Consider the following 17,918-nt stretch of genomic DNA (forward strand, 5'->3'; position numbering starts at 1 on the left):
GGTTCGAGGTTCAAGGCTGTACAAGAAAAATGGTTTCCTGACCTGGCATTCTCTGGTACACACTGTACGCACTTTGCATCTTGTATCACTCAGGTTTATTACGGAAGCGTCTGCAGTCTTAAGTGGTTCACGGTTTCATTAAATATATCTTCTATAGACAATGTTGCCTTGTGTGATAGATACTTTACCAGAATATCGCTCGGTTTACGGCAGGCTTATTTCTATCATTTTCGTACATGTTGACATCAGATTTATAACATGTTAGATAATAGGGTAACTCTGGAAGAGCGTCTAAATCTAATTATAAATACATCCAAGCGAACTTTCAGTGATACATTGTCTTTACACTTGCTTCTAAATTATGTTTTGAATGGGCTATATATGTGTTGGTAAATCAAGTTAAAAATTGATCAAGTATTTACGTTTTAGCTCACATTAGTTTGGATGTACATGACTCATTGGCATGCTGAGGGTCACATAGCTTTTGTAACTTACATAACATATGGTATTCAGCATACCATTTATCGTCTTGAGGGCATGCCGCATATCTTACTGGAATGCCATATGCTTTTCACTCAAACCTAGATTGTGAAGAAATTAATATGTGTCAGAATATCTAAACAGTGCTAAATGATCAGAATATCTAAACAGTGCTAAAAGTGTCAGTGTTGATATCATCTGATATTTTGTGGGTTGTCATTTTGGTCCCATTGTTAGTTCTGATGAAAACAAGGTGTAAATTGCAGTTCTTGGGGTCCTGCTTGCATCCTCAAGATGTGGCTGCCTCTGCCTGTTTCTTTAGATTGCCTGCCCAAATTCATCATGATTGATGCTGTTGGTTAGCAGCAAAAGAACACTAAACTTGAAATGACTGAAATGCTAGTTCGAAATCTGCTCTCATATAGAAACCAAGAGTTACGTTTCTGTTTATGTTGAGTGTTTGGTGCACCAAAAAGACAAAATGTTTTTGTCTCAACAATGTTATGCTGATCAACAGATGTCTTTACATTCAGAGCCTTCGGTATTAAACCAATTCACTTGTTTACTCACACAGTTGCCTTGTATTCAAGGGTAATGGGGAGCTAAACAACTACAACAAATACAAGTAGTCTCCACAGTCACTGATAATGAACAACGCAGACCAGGAAAACAACAATATCAACAATGATGCCAACAGGAGACGCAACAGTAACGGAGCTGGTGCACGCGGCCAGCCCAACCCCATCCTACATGTCCGAGACAGGCTGTTCCATGCCTTGTTCTACAGAATAGCAATAACTTATGCCAGGGCCTTTCCCCGCCCAGTCAGACGTGTGCTAGAGTGTGCCATCTTGCTGAAGGTGGGTAACTTTTTGTGAAGTTAGTGCTAAGCTATAGCATCATCACAGATGTTAAGTTTGTGGGCATGTTAAAATCAGAAACTTCATTTACATATGGTAACGATCCTGTGTCTGACATTTTGTGAGTGCTCTCATGCCATAAAATTCTCATTTTGGACATAACCATCAGCACTGGAGATGCTGCATGTACTGCCTCTTGTTTTTAATTGTCTCATGTTGTGTTGAGTGTTCATGGACAAAAGTGATTTGCAAAAGGAAAACAATAGCTTCAGACAAGATGTCCATTTCTATAGAATCTTTACCATTTTAATTTCAGAGGTAAATCTTATTTTGATCTTGATTCCATAAATTAATTATGGGCACTTGAGTGTTTAAGGTCATTAAAGGTTCAAAGGCATGTGTTTAGCTTTGACAATGACTAATGATTGCAAATAATGACACAGGTTTTACAGTGCTTTTTTGCACCCCTTGGATGTGCGACTAACCCAGAGTTGTGGGTTTGCAACAGATATTTGCTCTGATTGTATTTGTTGGTTTTTCAGCACCTTCCTTTTAATTTCTGTTGCAGGCATTGACTGTCCTGGACATTTTGGTGTACATACATGTTGTGTTTGCTTGAATTTCTGTTGCAGGCATTGACTGTCCTGGGCATTTTGGTGTACATACATGTTGTGTTTGCAAGGACTCCCATTAACTGTCTGCAAAGTGTTCAAAAGTCATGGCCAAGACACGGAATCCTCAGAGTGGAGATTGTCAAGAATGCCTCAGCAAACTACAGCATCATAAACTCATATGAGAAAGAATACTCTGACTTTTCCTTGTATTTGGACAACATTGTTGATGGTGTTGCCTATCCTGGGGTAGTACAGGACAAAAGTGCTGATAATGAAACCGAAATTGCTTCAAATTTGACAGATGAAGTGTTGACTGAGGATGAGGGGAATGAGATGTTGGGAGGGAATGGAAGTGTTATAGGGGAAGAGGCAGAGCCACTGGTCCTGGACGAGGTAGTGGACAAAGTGGTGGATGATGGGGAGTTCAGCAACTACACTGCAGATCACAACAGTGACAACATACCTGAGGATGCTGCGGGGGAACATCTCAAAGACACTCTCAGTGAATTAGAAATGTTGGCCAAGGCTGGTAAGTTTTTAATGTAGCAATGTTTTTCCATTGAATCACATCGAATTACTTGGAACCCTGAAATGGAAAACTGACTGTCTTTACTCTGGATTTGATTACAATATGTCTGAATTATGTTGCTTCTCATTATATAAGCCACTAGTTTGTCTGATATGATTCAGTTGGTTGTTGTTTAACGCCACACTCAGCAATATTCCAGCTTAATGGCAGTGATCTGTAAATAATCAAGTCTCTACCAGAGAATCCAATGAGCATCTGCTTGAACAACAACCTACCCAACTGGGATACAGTGACATGTGTCAACCAAGTCAGCGAGTCTGACCACCTGATCCTGTTAGTAGCCTCTTACGACAAGCATGGGTTACTAAAAATTCTAATCAGGATCTTCGCAGGTCTGGCGTTCAGTTATCTACAGGTCATCATTATATACTTGAAGTATTGCTGAGTACTAACTTGGAAAAACAAACAAAATATGACTATTTAGCACACTACATCTTGTACCATTGTATCACAGTATTAGTATTGTGTGTGCATTTTAAAATCGTGACTAGGAGCCACACTATCTTCTCAAGCCTATTGCAATGGGATGGAATTCTTTTCAGTGTGGCCAGAGGAGAAGTATATCGTTGAATATGCCCTAGAGTATGGCTTTCTCCGACTATCGCCCAAGACGAGGCAGCGGCTCAACATCACAGTCATGCTTGTAACTCTTGGTTAGTATTTGATGTGTTGCATATTCCACCAGAATTTCTTCTCCGTTATTCAGTTGTAAGAATGTTTATCAGCATGGTCAGTGCTGCCATTAAGACTTGTTACTATAGTGCTCAGTTCTGGCTGCACTTTACTGCTTAGTAATGAATAGATCATTTTTTTTCATTCATTTTATGTGTTTTTAATGAAAAATCAAAACCTGAGTTTTTAATATTTCCTGAATTTGGAATGTTTTTGTTAAAGCTCACATGCAACCAAAAAATCAAACATAATCAAAACACAGTTATCACTTATTCATGATATGTAAAATGCATTTCTGATTAAGGAAAACCAAATAAACAAAATTATAAGCGTATAATTGCCAATCAAAAGTGTAATATTTTGTACTTGGCTTTACTTCTCTTGAAAAGAAGCAGCTGCAATACTGAACCCAGTCAGAGCCGGTGGGAATGCACTCAAGTGTGACAAGGCCTTTTCATTGGCCGCTGATATATTTGCCGATACGCTTAGTCGGCTCTTTGTTTATGGCTTAAAAGCCTGATAGGTGTTAATTTCAAATTGCATGTGGTCAGTGATTGAACTTGTGCTTTGCATGTTGTCTTCAGCAGACAGGCAGACATATAGGTGTCAATAAACCAGATATGGTGTTTTCTCTGTGACAGAGTCTGCTTATTACAGTCAACATGGTTTTTTTTAATTTTATGTATCAAGTAGAGAATTTTCTTGTTTGTGTACACAACCAAGATTAGACTACTTCTCATGGCCTCATACTCTGGGCAAGCATACAGTTTCAAGCTCTAAGAACCTATTTACTGCACATGGGTTATGACTGCAGTGCAGCACAGCTGTTGTTTTCATTGCATTTTTTTCCAACTTATAGGTTGAATTGGCATTTTTGATGATTTGTTTCAGTTAGTGCAAACCAAAAAGGTATCAGAATAGGCAAAGTTGTGTTTTACGTTGCATGTGACTTTTAAGTCTTTCAAATTCTGTGATTATTGTGAACATGTTTCAATATGTTCTATGAAGTGTGGTTTATTACCAGTATTATTATGGATATATTTTTCCATTGTGTTGGCAAATATGAGCATGTTAGTGATATTTTGGCTTTGTCTGATTCTATGTTTCCAATGGAGTATCTATTATATATGTGTCTGTGTGATGTGGTCTGTGTGTAGCAGATTGTGGATGTGTGTGGCTGACTGTTTGATCTTGTGTCAGATCATATATCAGATTAAGTCTACTTTTTGTCCATGTTTCTGTTCCCACAGACCCCCTGAAGGACGAGTGTTTTGGGGACAGCTTCAGCCGCTTTCTGCTGGAGGAGTTTCTTGGATATGATGACATCCTCATGTCCAGCATCAAGCAGTTGGCTGAGCAGGAGGAAAACAAAGGTTCATCTGCGCTTACCTCTCTACTTAGTGACACTTTTCAGGCTAGGGATGATGTAGCTCAGGACAACACAGATTACCTCTCTACTTAGTGACACTTTTCAGGCTAGGGATGATGTAGCTCAGGACAACACAGATTACCTCTCTACTTAGTGACACTTTCAGGCTAGGGATGATGTAGCTCAGGACAACACAGCTTACCTCTCTACTTACTGACACCTTTCAGGCTAGAGATGATGTAGCTCAGGACAACACAAGTCATGGTAATAGTAGTGACATTACAAACTTATATCTTTCCTAATCCTGATTCTTGCTTATCATGCTTATCTCCTCCCTCTATGCAAAGATAGTGGAACACTTGAAATCCCTTGAAGTTCCCTTCTAATTGAAGGGGTCGTACAATACACTCACCCACTGGAAGCCTCCCTTTCCTGCCAATACAGTCACATAACAAGCCATGTTTGTTACTCTTTCATTCATTGCCCTATGAAGATGGTTGGGAGGCACTTTGGGTCCTGATACAGTGAAAGGTTTGGGGTGTATATTTCGGTCCTGTATGCTATATTGTGTCGCGTTCGATTTTTGGATTTTCTGATGTAAAATTATTCCAGGGATACACACAGACAGGGGGATCAGTGGAGGGTAAGCTACTGGTTCAACTGAATGCAACCACACAGCGTACCTTCTTCAGTCTCACCCGCTCCAGGGCTATTAACGAAGCTTTCATCTCCAAATTCAGCAAGCTGGAGACTGGATGAACGTCTCTGTGCCACCACTCAGAAGAATTATCAACAATTCATCTCGGAGCATGTAGCCTCTACATCTGCAGGACTGAATCTAGGATTACTATCAGCATCATCTTGGGGCGACAGCTTTACTAAAGCCTTACATCGGGCTCCCTGGTCAGCTGGTATGCGATGGCAGAATCAAGGACATAGCTGAATCCATCAACCTGGACTCCAGGGAAGTAATGATGATAACGGGCGAGAGACAATAAGTAGAATGCTCACAGCAGCACAAGCTCTTTCTGTCACTCAGCTGGAGGAAGCAGGCATTGCCATGGAACAGGACATCTTGCCAGGGGTGCCAAAGGCGGAAAGCGTTAAAGGTCAAGTTTCGGAAAGACTGGAGTCTTCCACCCCCAGTTGTTCCCATACAACCTTCATGGGTGGGTGGATGTCTACAATGCAAATGGAAGAACTGGGGATTTCTCAACGACGATTAGATCATGAGCATAATACAAGACGGCTACAAGATCCCACTACAGGCAGCACCACTGCACACAAGAGACTCAGCACTCTTTGTGTATGCCAGGGATCAACAAGCCAAGCTAGCTGATGCCACATCATCTTTACTAGAGAAAGGCGCAGTTGCAGAACTACACCTTGATCAACTAACTCCAGGAAGGATTCTACCCCAGAGTCTTTCTTCTACCCAAGAAACACTCCAAGGAAAAGTTTCCATTCATATACAGCATCAAGGAGTTCAACAAGGATTATCTACTGAAAACACAACAGTTCAGAATGATCTATCTTCATCCATCCAGTGGATTATCTAGCCAACAGCAGTCTACAAGATACTTACCTGCACATTCTGATACATCCAGTTTCCAGGAGATATCTGCACTTCCTATTCAATGATGAGCACTACCAGTGGACCGTTCTAGTGTTTGGAATATCTTCAGCTCCATGGCTATTTACTCACGTCACCAAGCCCATTGTCACCTACCTTCATCAGCGGGGACTTTGCAACACTTTCTACCTGGATGATTATGCAAGCTCATCATGAGAGTTAGACTTCACCATCAGGCTGCTAACTCAACTCGGATGACCTGTGAATCTACAGAAATTGGAATTAGAGCCGCAGTGCGATCTTCAATTCCTTGGGATTTGATTCCTCACTCTGGTGAACTACATTGTCATACCAGAGGATCGGTGGGTCAAAATTCAAGTCATGATAGTACCAGCTCTACTCTCTCCATTACCACTATGACAGTGGCAGTGTCTACTCGGTCTGCTTATTTCGGTGCAGGGTTTGACCAGAAGAGGACGTCTACAACTATGCCCATTACAATGATTCCTGATTCAGTACCTCAACACTTCACATCCGATAGCTTTGCCGGACAACCATATCTACTATGATTGCCGCTAATAAATAGACCTATTTGCTAGAGCCAGTCTACAACAACCATCTCTACACAGATGCATCACTACAAGGTTGGGGTGCCCACCTAGACAACAATGTGGAGGCAGGAATCTGGACGAGCAGTGAACACATTCAGCATATCAACCACCTGGAGGTGATAGCTGTAATCAATGCAGTATGTCATTGGTTGACAGCATTGAGGAACATAACATAGTGTTCTGCATATACAAGCAAGAATCAACACGATCTCACACACTACAGCTGACTTTTCAACTCTTCAAGATCGTCAACGACTTGAACTTCCACATAAAGGCATGTTACATCCCAGGGGTACAGAAAGTCATGGCTGACGTGCTGTCACACACTCTACAACCATCTCCAGTGGAATGGATGCTACATTGAGAGGCTTTTCGACTCGTCCCTCAGACATTCGGATCGCTGCAAATTGACCTTTTTGTCACAAGGTTCAACAAGCAGATACCAACATTTCTATGTCCAGTGCCGGACCCATTAGCATGGGTAATAGACACTCCCAGCATCTCTTGGGAAGGGCTGAGTGCAAACGCGTTCCCCCTTCCAGTACTACTACCGAAAGTTAATTGGAAAGTTAATACTGATTTTGGTTGCTCCTTACTGGCCAGTGAGAGATTGGTTCCCAGTACTCATCAAGGAACTAGGATAACCAACACTGCAACTCCCAGAGTGGAAGAACCTACTCGTCCATCCGCACACCAAACAAGCACATGGCAATCCGACATTGTTCTAGCTTCATGTCTGCATCAGATCAAGGTCTGCATAAAACATCGAGAATATTCTACTAGAGCGACAGTCATATCAGCTCTATGTAGATCTATCCGCTCTTTATATGATGTTAAATGGGTGCGGTTTGAAAGATACATCAGGAAGATAGGCTTCACTGCAATGAGGGCCACACATCCTCAAGTAGCGGACACTGTATCAGTATGGATGAGAGTTGTTTTACCAAGGGCCCACAAGGCAGCAGAACTCCAACCTCCGCAAGCTTCCAATCCTCATGAAGTAAGAACCTTGGCATCGACAAGGCATTGCTCCCTGACAACTATGATGGAGGGCTGCTTTTGGAAATCAAATACAGTGTTTGCCGACCACTACATGCCATCGCCATGGAGGACGTCGCTGGCATTGACCTCTTAGGGCCAACAACTAACTGCGGAGCGTAATGGTCGAGTGTCCATGCGCATGTCTTGAACAGGCTAGCATGAGTGAGTATGTACTGATAATGAAGATGCTTGTACATGAAGAAAGGTCACAACTTGTCTTAATAATATTAAAAGTCTTGGTATACAGTTGCACTAGACAATAACATGATGCTAGCTGGCCTGACGCACAGCCATTTCAGTCGGATTTCTGTAAGCATAATGAGCACGAGTCAGCAATGTGAGTTATAGCGTCAAGCTATCCCAACTGCTCCTCTCAGGCACACTGAATTCACAGTAATTCATGTGTCGGTTTTATGAGATTTCGGAGAGCGTGACAAGCTTGGCTGGCCAATTGACTGTATTGGCAGGAAAGGGAGGCACCCGGTAGGTGAGTGTATTGTTCTTCTGCTTCAAGTAGAAGAGAGCTTCAAGGGGTTTCAAGTATTCCACTATCTTAACATAGAGGGAGGAGATGAGCTTAATAATCATGACTGAGGATAATATAAAATGTCAATTTTATTCCAAAAAATACCTCTGTCTGTGTCATATATGAATGGTGGGATAGTTAAGTGCTTGCCCATAGAAACCAGGTTTTATTCTCCACAAGGTTGCAGTGTGCCTATACAATATATTCCTAGCTATGAATATTGTCAAAAGTGATGAAGAACAAAGTAATGATATGACAACATTGCCATGGCTTCAGGGCGGCATTATTGGATCAGTATTGTCAGTGAAGACAGATGAAAATGAATTTCAGATCTTTTATACTTACAGTATGACATTTTGAAACAGATGTACCAGCATTTGTAGCAGTATGCTGCATTTGGAAAAATCTGGGATTTAAATCTGTCATCAGTAACTGAGAATAGTGTTACTGTGTGATATGGATGTCAACATGACGGTTGTTGTGCACAGGTTTCCTCAGGAATGTTGTGACAGGTGAACACTATCGGTTTGTCAGCATGTGGATGGCGCGGAGCTCCTACATCGCTGCTGCCTTCATCATGCTCGTCTTCGTAAGTACATGTCCACATGAACACTTTGAAGAGTGTCTAACAGTTTTAAGTCAATGTTGAATTTAGATATTTTTTCTCATGTCAGATTTTTCTTCTTAGCATATCTTGACATAATTGAAGTGAACATATATCATGGGTCTCTCCTCTCATATTGTCCATCCATCAGCACTGAACTTGTCAAAACTATCGAATATGAACTTGCATATGCTATATGTGGCGACAAATTTACTTTCTATTAATGTGTGTGTAGATACAATATTTTTAGACATAATAGATACTGATCAGGGTTAGAGAGGTAGCCAGATTAGACTGCTGCAATGAGCAGAATTTCAGACTTTTAATAATTTTTGGGGTACACTTATTTTCTTTCGTTGACCCGTCAAGATCAGTGTTAGCAATGGAAGGATATCCACTGTATTCCATGGTTATGGTATGACGCAACAAGGACTAGGGCCTGAATTAAGTGTTGATGCTTATGTTATCAGCCTCTGGTTTACCTGGCAGACCAGACTTGATTATTTTCAGGCTTCTCATGATAAAACAAAAAATATGTTAGCGGGAAAAAACATCCATTTATTTGCCTATTGTATCTTTCTTTCAGACTGTGTCAGTGTCAACACTGTTAAGGTATTCCCACCACCAGATTTTCCTCTTCATAGGTAAGTTGAAGCAAGTAGTTTCAGGTTGGCACCATATAAATAGTAGTCTTCTGATGAGATAGGTGTTGATAGTGTGCTGTTCTACTTTAAGGAAAAATCTTATACCAGGCTTCTTGAATCAGACGCTTGTTGTATGTTTCAGTTGACCTGCTGCAAATGCTGGAGATGAATGTGACCGTTGCCTTCCCAGCTGCTCCACTGCTCACGGTCATCCTTGCTCTTGTTGGTCAGTACCACTACTGGGGCCACATCATGAGAACTTCCATCAATCAGTCTACATAGCAGATATTTGGAATTTTAACAAACCAAGCCTTTGTATTTTTAAAGTGTATATCCAGTATTATGAAATATTTAATATTTTCAAGACTCAAATGTGATATTATCTTCATACCATATTTGAAGAGTCAAAGAATCAGGGAAGATATGAATCAGAGTGTAAAGTCATAGTATTTGTCCCCATAAAGGTAATAGTGTTGTAGGATTGTGTTGAATATTTTTTATGTTAAATTGCCAGGTATGGAAGCCATCATGTCTGAGTTCTTCAATGACACAACAACTGCGTTCTATATCATCCTGATAGTGTGGATAGCAGACCAGTATGATGCTATCTGCTGCCATACCAACATCAGCAAGAGACACTGGCTCAGGTAACGGCACCTGTAGTAGAGCACTGCGTAGGCTAGGTGTGGACATGATTGTCATCAGAACTTCAACGACATTATGATAAGAAAATGTGTTTGGCCCCTGGAGCCAGCGATCAAGTGGTAAATTATAGGAGCTTCTTGTCATGTTGTATAGTAGATGATGTAATGTCCTGTTCTGAAGTAAGCACTTGTAAAATCTCCAAATCTTCATCATCATCATCATGTTCTGAAGCCCCAGCTGATCTTGTCTTATTCTTGAAATAGCTAGCTCTGATGATTGGCGTGTGTTGCAGCCAGCTTGTCAGTGTCAATATTCAGAGATTGAGTATGATCATGTCCCATCTAGGCTTTTTCAGTGGACTGTCTTACTGAAATAGAAAACTGAATTCAGTTTTAAGATGGTTGGTTGTCAGAAATAAAGGTATTTGAACTAATCTTGAACTACTTACTTCCTGCACTTAATGCTTACGACTCGAAATGTGGTTGTGCCAGATGATTGATGTTGAAAAGCGTAAAACATTGGTCACTTCCGGGTCTCGGGTAAACATCTGCACACGCATCACCAGAATGTGACGTGAGCCACATCTACTATGACACTGGTGTTGACCTGACAGAGTTGAATCCGTTCAGTATCGTCACCTATCTCCTATGATGACTTGGCAGTGGATGGTCCTTGGCAGGTTTTGCAAGCGCATGTGTTTGAGGTCAAGGATTTCCCTCCCCTCTTCTGGTTGGGATTCAGAGTTTGAGAGGAATCTCTCTCACCACTCCTAGTCCTCGAGTACCACGGAATGATATGACTGTAGCTGCGTCTCCTTTAAGGATGACGGAGGCGGGGGCAAATGAAGTTCAAGATCAAATGACATCCCTTCCTCCCATATAGGCCCTTGTATTGTCCAGCCACCTGTATATTGGTGATGAGAGCGTTCTTGGGGGTTCGTGTGTCACTATACATGGACACATGGGTTCCGCCTTCTGATAGTTCTGCCTCTACAATCTACCGAGTGCTTTTGACCAGGAGTACCTACTTACCACAGCAACAGTAATTAATTATGTGATTTCACGTGTGCTGTCTGCCATATTGCATAATTTGCATACAGGCAGTGGACGGTTTTCACCAAATATCTTTATACTAGCTGGGCTAATTAACTGGGTTGACTTGTCAACCGAGACACTTCGTACTTTGTACCTTCACTTACTCTATCGTACATTTGAAACTTTTTTGAAGCAGACGAGATCCTCATCTGGAATCCTTCCCACAGCAGTGTGCTGCAGGTTTTATCTCGTGTGCTGTCCGGACCGATGTCCATTCGGGAATTAGAGGCATACGTTTATCCATGTCTTGGTCTCCTGCATTTCCTCCAGTCTTGCTTCCTAATGTTTTAGTCACAATCAAGAATTACAACTTGACTTAACTTTCATTGGTCCCCAGAGGTTGGTTTACGATTTTAAATAGCTTAGCACGAGGAGCTCTTATTCAACTAGCCAGATGTAGAAACATTCTAGTGCATCTGAATCCCACACCAGAATGGTTCAGTTAACACACTCCATCTGCAGATGGCATTGTACACCAGTTGCTTTTCAGAGCTTTGTTATGGTTTATTCCATCTAAGACTACATGTCTTATATGCGTTTCACCACTGCCTTTTACTACGATTGTAACTCGTAGTATGCTTGTAGGTACAACTATGGTTTTCTACCACCCTGGTGCTTTTGATGACATTGACGAAACTGTCTTTGTTTACCTTGCGAGGTGATCCCTGCAGTTGACCATGCCCGCCATCCTGCCTCTCTGATAAATGTGCAGGAAATAAGTAGTGCAGGATTTGTTACAAATTTAGTAAAATCTAAATGTTTTATATTTGAATACTTCTCCTGCACTACTTATGATTAGGGCCCACCTTGCGCTTTCAGCTACCTCCCCTCTTTGTTTTCATCTGTGGGTTTTATGGCAATAATCAGAGGTGGCTGACGTTACCTTCCGGTGATGTGTGTGCAGACGGGTGTTTACCCAAGACCAATAAGGGATCACAGTTCTATGCTTTCCAACATCAATTGTTTGGCACAGCCATGTTTCAAGTCAAGCAAAAAGTGGAGGATAAGTATACAAACATAAAAGATATTTAGAATTTACTAAAAATGTAAAATGTTATTACTCCTGTCATACTTGTTTGATATTTTCACAAGCAGTTTGTTTAGTGTGTATTTTCTGTTTGCAGGTTCTTCTACATGTATCACTTTGCCTTTTATGCGTACCACTACCGGTTCAACGGGCAGTACAGTGGACTGGCCCTCTTCACCTCTTGGCTGTTCATACAGGTCAGTTCAAACTGGGGCACCCAGGAAATGCTGTGTTACAAACTCATTATGCAGTTGTAGTCAGTGAGTCATTTGATATTCTCATAGGATCAAGACATTGTTGATTAACATTCTCCGGAAAATTTGCAGTGACTTGCTTGGGATGTAATCAGTTTTATTATTACTGTAATTCTAATTACCATCACACATCCTGTAAAGTGCCTTTTTTAGATATGTTAATAAGTACGTATGTCTTGAGTGTGAAAAGAGGCCTACCTGATCCTGTGTTTGTAGGTGTAGTGTAGTGTTTGTAGTGTAGAATAATCTAAATATGCATTTGATTCCCAGATATGGTGTGATAAAATAATCTTCAGAGTAATTTTAGTATAGCAAAGTAATTTTGTTTCAACAAATTGCTGAGCATCAAAACCCTGCATCACTTAATTCTATTTTACTTTTGCTGTAAGCTAAAATTATGTTTCCATCTTGTTGACTGACTGCCTGTGTTGTGTGTTGCCAGCACTCCATGATCTACTTCTTCCACCACTACGAGCTGCCTGCCATCCTCCAGCAGGCCCGCATACAGGAGCTGCTGGCCCAGCCTCACAACCAGGACGCCCACAACAACAACGCCCAGCCCAACGCCGCTACTGCTGCTGCCGCTGCAGCAGCAGCCGCAGCTGCAGCTAACATTGATGAGCAGCTCAGAGCCAACCTCGGACCTGTAAACAATAATGCTGCTGGATTAAGCAATGTTCAGAATGCTGGTCCAGCCAGTGCTGAGAATGTCCCTCAGGGTCAGGAAACAGGACAGGGGCCAAGTGAAGGGTTGGAGCCACCGCTGGAAGGGGCTGTGGATAACCCCGATGACCAGAGAAGCATTGAGAGACGTGTGAATGATCTTCTCTCAGCACTGAATCGACCTTCTACTGATGGTCAAACAGCCAATACCAGGGAGTTTTCTGTGGATAGGGTGCGTGTTTACACACCGGGGACGTTCATGAGGAACTTTCTACGTTTTCGGGGCAGTTCTGCTCAAAATTCTCCTCCTAATAATTCTATGCCAAGTCCACCTCCAAGACCTGATTCCCAAAACGTTTCCAGTAACACCCCCCCTGCTTCTCAACCTGAAGCTAATGCTTCCGGAAACAAACCTAATTCTTTAACCGAAGATGAAATATATTTGCATGATAATAAAACACTTAACAGCTCTAGCCATGTGTCTGAACTTGCACCAGGGAGCAGTTCAGACAATCCCTCCACATCAAGTTGTACAGACTCAACTTCAGGGAGTTCAAAGCCAACATCACTGGCTACAAAGCCAACGTCAAGGGGCACTGACTCAGGACTGTTTGATCTGCCAAGAGGAGATAACTCCATGGTGACAGATCACTCTCCTACCTGTTCAAAACCTGCAATGTCTGTGAGCATGGACTCCCATTCTGATAATTCTCAGACATTAGTGAAAGATGTATATAGTGCACAACCTATACAACAAATTGTTGAAAACACTGCCAGTTTAGGGGTCTCAGCACCGCAAGATATCCTGTCAGTGGAGCCACCAGACAAGTTGCCTTCAACAACTACAGAGGATACAGGTGGACAATCTACATATATACGTGAAGCTTCTACAGACACCTGATAGTGTGGCAAAGGATTTTCATTTGGTGAAATCTGCATCAAAATTTGAGGAAAGGAGATGATTTTCTTTAAACTTGGTCTTGGAGGTAAAAAATGATGATCTGAATAGTCTTTATCCTCTTCTGCCAGATGTGAACTTAAATTAGTTTGCTTGAAGAAGACCAGGTGCCACCTGCGCATAACTATCTTAGTGCTAAGGACATGTAACACCCAGTTATAAGACTAGACTTACTAAAGTCTTAGTGCTAAGGTCATGTAACACCCAGTTAAAAGACTAGACTTACTGAAGCCTTAGTGCCATGATTGTTTTATACATATGTGTCCGAATACATGCAAACCCTGCACACATGGCAATATTCAGATTCTTAAAAACTCCAATCACCCCTCCTTCCCCCAAAATATGAAGGGTCAAGATGAAAAACCATTTTTTTGTTGTGTTTTTTCTTTTCACACAGAGGATGTTTTGCATAAACCAAGATGTAAAATGTCTGGCGTAATTAGTAACATTAAGTGTGTTTCTGATTGTGTGCTTTTAGATTCTACTTTGTATATCAGAGATAACTATTTATTGAGAGAGATCTTTATCAAATATGATGTGTACAGGGCAGAATGGATGCAGTTAATAAATATGGTCATGTGCGATTTATGACGTTTTTTGAGACCAGGTTTGTCTGCTGGCCATGTTAGTAAACTGATTTCCTCATGGTCAGGGAAAAAGATGTGATATGGGAAGATTTTGTGCATGCCAATTTTATGTCAAAAACAATTTGAGCAAATGTTTCATGGAAATGATATTTATGTATGTACCACAATAATTATACCCAGTCTTTTCATTAATCATTTTCATAAGCTTGTGATGTTTAGATGGTTAGGTTGTTCTGAAAAGGGCATTTGGGGTTTAAGAATAAGACCTTGTTGTACTTCCAGAAGAGATTAGGAAGGATAAGGGCAGATTGCATGGTGGAGGCAGAAAACTCTCTTCATGTATCACATTTGTGGAATGAAAACAGAAAGAAACAAGGAAAAGATCTGGGCCAGTAATGTGCTTTTGTTTATGAATTATTTTCTTCCGTTCTTGGTGCGGAGAATTTTCTGTAGAGATCATTACTTGAAGGGTGATTGGTATGATTACAGAGTACTTATATCACGTAGAGCATCTCTGAATATTGCATACAGCAGATTCACTTGTTTGGAAGTGCAGCAGAGTAAATTTCTATTGTCTTTCCTATTATAAAGGCTTCCTGCTCTACTGAGTCTATATTATACTGACAAGGATCCATATCATGTTTGGGTAAATCTTTCCAAGACTTCATCTTGTTCCTGTTATTCATGCTTGTCGTAAGAGGCGACTGATGGGATCAGGTGGTCGCTGACTTGGTTGACACGTGTCATTGTATCCCACTTGCACAGATCTATGCCCATGCTGTTGATCACTGGATTGTCTAGTCCAGACTTGATTACAGACTGCTGCCATATAGCTGGAATATTGCTGGGTGCGGCGTAAAACTAAACTCACTCACTGTATACTGCATGTATACGTCTGCTATGAAATGTTCCAGTGTAAGGTAATCTTGATGCGATTCTTCAGACAGGAATAGCATCAGTTGTCATGGGAGATATTTCTGAAATGCAGGTTAGAAACACAAAGATAATAGTTGAAATTTAGTTTGTTTTATAATTTCGGTTTGGACAATCATTAATGTATATCAGTTATTCATATTTGTGAACTGATTTTGTGAGGTTATGAAGTATAATTTGTTTTGTCGACTGGGAAAAGTATGTTGACACTTTACTTGCTCAATAAAATTCTAGGATTTGAGGCAGTGACTGAATCATATGTTACAAAGGGTGTGCCTGGCACACTTTGTTTCATTGTAAATTTTCATATTTCCTAGACTATTTTCTGTTAAGAAAAGTGCTCATATTAGATGATATTGCCACAACATGCAGGATTCAGGAATTAAATGTGAAGTTTCTTTATTTCTAGCTCTATTGGTCATTACTATTTGAATAGAATGAGCTGGTTTTGTTACATACTTTCATGACTGATATTGTAATTCCAAATCTATTTGAATGAGCCTCAGCCTGTTCACAAAGCCGGCGTAAGTTGTTATTGCCAAAGTGTCTTTCATTGTATTAACATAAGTTCAAGAGTTAGACTGTTTGATCCTTGTTTCATGTGTATCACCTGTTTGTTTCATATACTGAACTGTTTTGGGATGTATGGGACTTTGATCAGGTTTGATTAATATATCACTTAAAGCAGGATTTTGTGAATGTTGATCATCTGTGATTTATGTGCACACTTGAATCATAATGTTTCATAATGGTGTAAAGTCATGTCATTTGTATATATCTAACTGCAAGATGCCAGTCTACAGTGGAGACAGGTGTAGCAGTCAGTGCTCTTACTTCAGAGAGTTGGCTTCAGAGTTCGAATGTTCTAATGGTCAAGATAGTCCTGACTGGTCAGGGAGTTCCATTCTACTTGCAAGGCCTTGATTTCAGTTAACTTCCCACCAGTGCCAAGTAACTTTTATCAGAGGGATACACAAAGGATAAGTTCGCTCACTTTGTACACTGATGAAGTTTGGGTTCGTATCTTGGATGAGCCTCAACCTCAAGAGTACTTGAATCTTTCCTGAAGTGAAATTCCAAATATAAGGTTATGGCATTGTGTGTATTGAAATGGTTGGTTGGTCAAAAGAGACTGTTTTGGCTGTGAAATAACTTAATAATGGAGGAATTCCATATTTCAAGGTTCCTGCAAATCTTCTTGTCTCAGTACCAGAAAGAATGTAAATGTTCATGCTGATTAAACTGTGTTCAATTACTAGACCTGCAGGTTCTCCTAGTTACATTACCTGATTTAGCAAGATAAGTTATCTGCAGATTTTATATTCTGGGAAAGATCAGACAGATCACAGTTGAAACAGCACATTGAGCAGCTATTGTAAATTTGTATGGAGGATGTTAGGCAATGCTAAACTCCACTGCCTCTGAGCATCAGTATTATTAATAAAATTTCACCTGATAATTGTCTTCAACATTGCACCAAATATTTCTTATGATGCCTGTCTAATGTACAAATGGCTTGTGCTGTTTACACTGTGGACTGGCAGGGTCTTGAATGCAAGGTCAGGTTGAGGTGTGCAAGGTCGATGATTGTGTCATGCATCACTCATTGTGTAAATGGATGCATGTGACTTGTTGTTCATGATGATGTATATTTCATTCCTACTGATACTAACCATATGTGTCAAGGAATTTTCTTATGTGTATTCACTGATCATTAACTAATGTTAATCTTTATTACTCTCAAAACAATCTATCTTGATTTTTAGTCATGGAAATGTTTTTCTATCTAAACCAGGCATTATTATGATTTCAAAAGTGAGGGGAGACAGGCTATTAAACAATGTGTGATCAGTGTCTGTCTTTTAATGTAAACAGTCAAGTTCAGTTGAAATTCCGGATACTGATGGATGAAACTGAACAGAGCAGCTGCCATGTGATTGTCAGTTGCCCCTTCCAGTGGTTTGTAGTCAATCTTTGAATCCTGCTGCCTTCATCTGCATGCTTATGTTGGGTTTCTCTGTGTGTTTGTGGTTTAGTTGACAGGTCATGACAGCCATAGAAAACCATTTCCAGGAGAAACTTTGCTGGTCTATGCTATTTTATGGAAATAACTGGCAGGGTGATTGACTGAAATAAACAGCGTATATGAGACAGTGATGTTAGTTCTTGTTGTC

At 40.7% G+C, this 17,918-nt stretch overlaps 1 protein-coding gene across 2 annotated transcripts; it reads left to right on the forward strand.

Annotated features, from left to right (window-relative positions):
• On the forward strand, nt 1–17,897 carry LOC137290743 (membralin-like). 2 transcript variants are annotated; one of them, XM_067821858.1, is made up of 11 exons: nt 1–64; nt 1,071–1,340; nt 1,973–2,483; nt 3,086–3,196; nt 4,466–4,588; nt 8,824–8,924; nt 9,526–9,583; nt 9,726–9,809; nt 10,098–10,230; nt 12,447–12,546; nt 13,046–17,897. In XM_067821858.1, the coding sequence occupies exons 2-11, from the start codon at nt 1,128–1,130 to the stop codon at nt 14,165–14,167; spliced, it is 2,556 nt and encodes an 851-aa protein (XP_067677959.1). In that variant the 5' UTR covers nt 1–64; nt 1,071–1,127; the 3' UTR covers nt 14,168–17,897. The 2 variants fall into 2 exon arrangements, with proteins under 2 accessions (XP_067677959.1, XP_067677960.1); XM_067821859.1 differs by having other exon boundaries at nt 6–55.
• Nucleotides 17,898–17,918: the final 21 nt, after the last annotated feature.

This window comes from Haliotis asinina, chromosome 7 (assembly GCF_037392515.1).
Source record: "Haliotis asinina isolate JCU_RB_2024 chromosome 7, JCU_Hal_asi_v2, whole genome shotgun sequence".
NCBI lineage: Eukaryota > Metazoa > Mollusca > Gastropoda > Lepetellida > Haliotidae > Haliotis > Haliotis asinina.

What these genes read in the sequence shown, in the direction of transcription:
- LOC137290743 (XM_067821858.1), top strand. Translation starts at nt 1,128, where the DNA reads ATGAACAACGCAGACCAGGAAAACAACAATATCAACAATGATGCCAAC. An exon ending in AGTCATGCTTGTAACTCTTG is followed by an intron (nt 3,197 to 4,465) that starts GTTAGTATTTGA and finishes CTGTTCCCACAG; the next exon opens with ACCCCCTGAAGGACGAGTGT. An exon ending in GGTCATCCTTGCTCTTGTTG is followed by an intron (nt 9,810 to 10,097) that starts GTCAGTACCACT and finishes TTAAATTGCCAG; the next exon opens with GTATGGAAGCCATCATGTCT.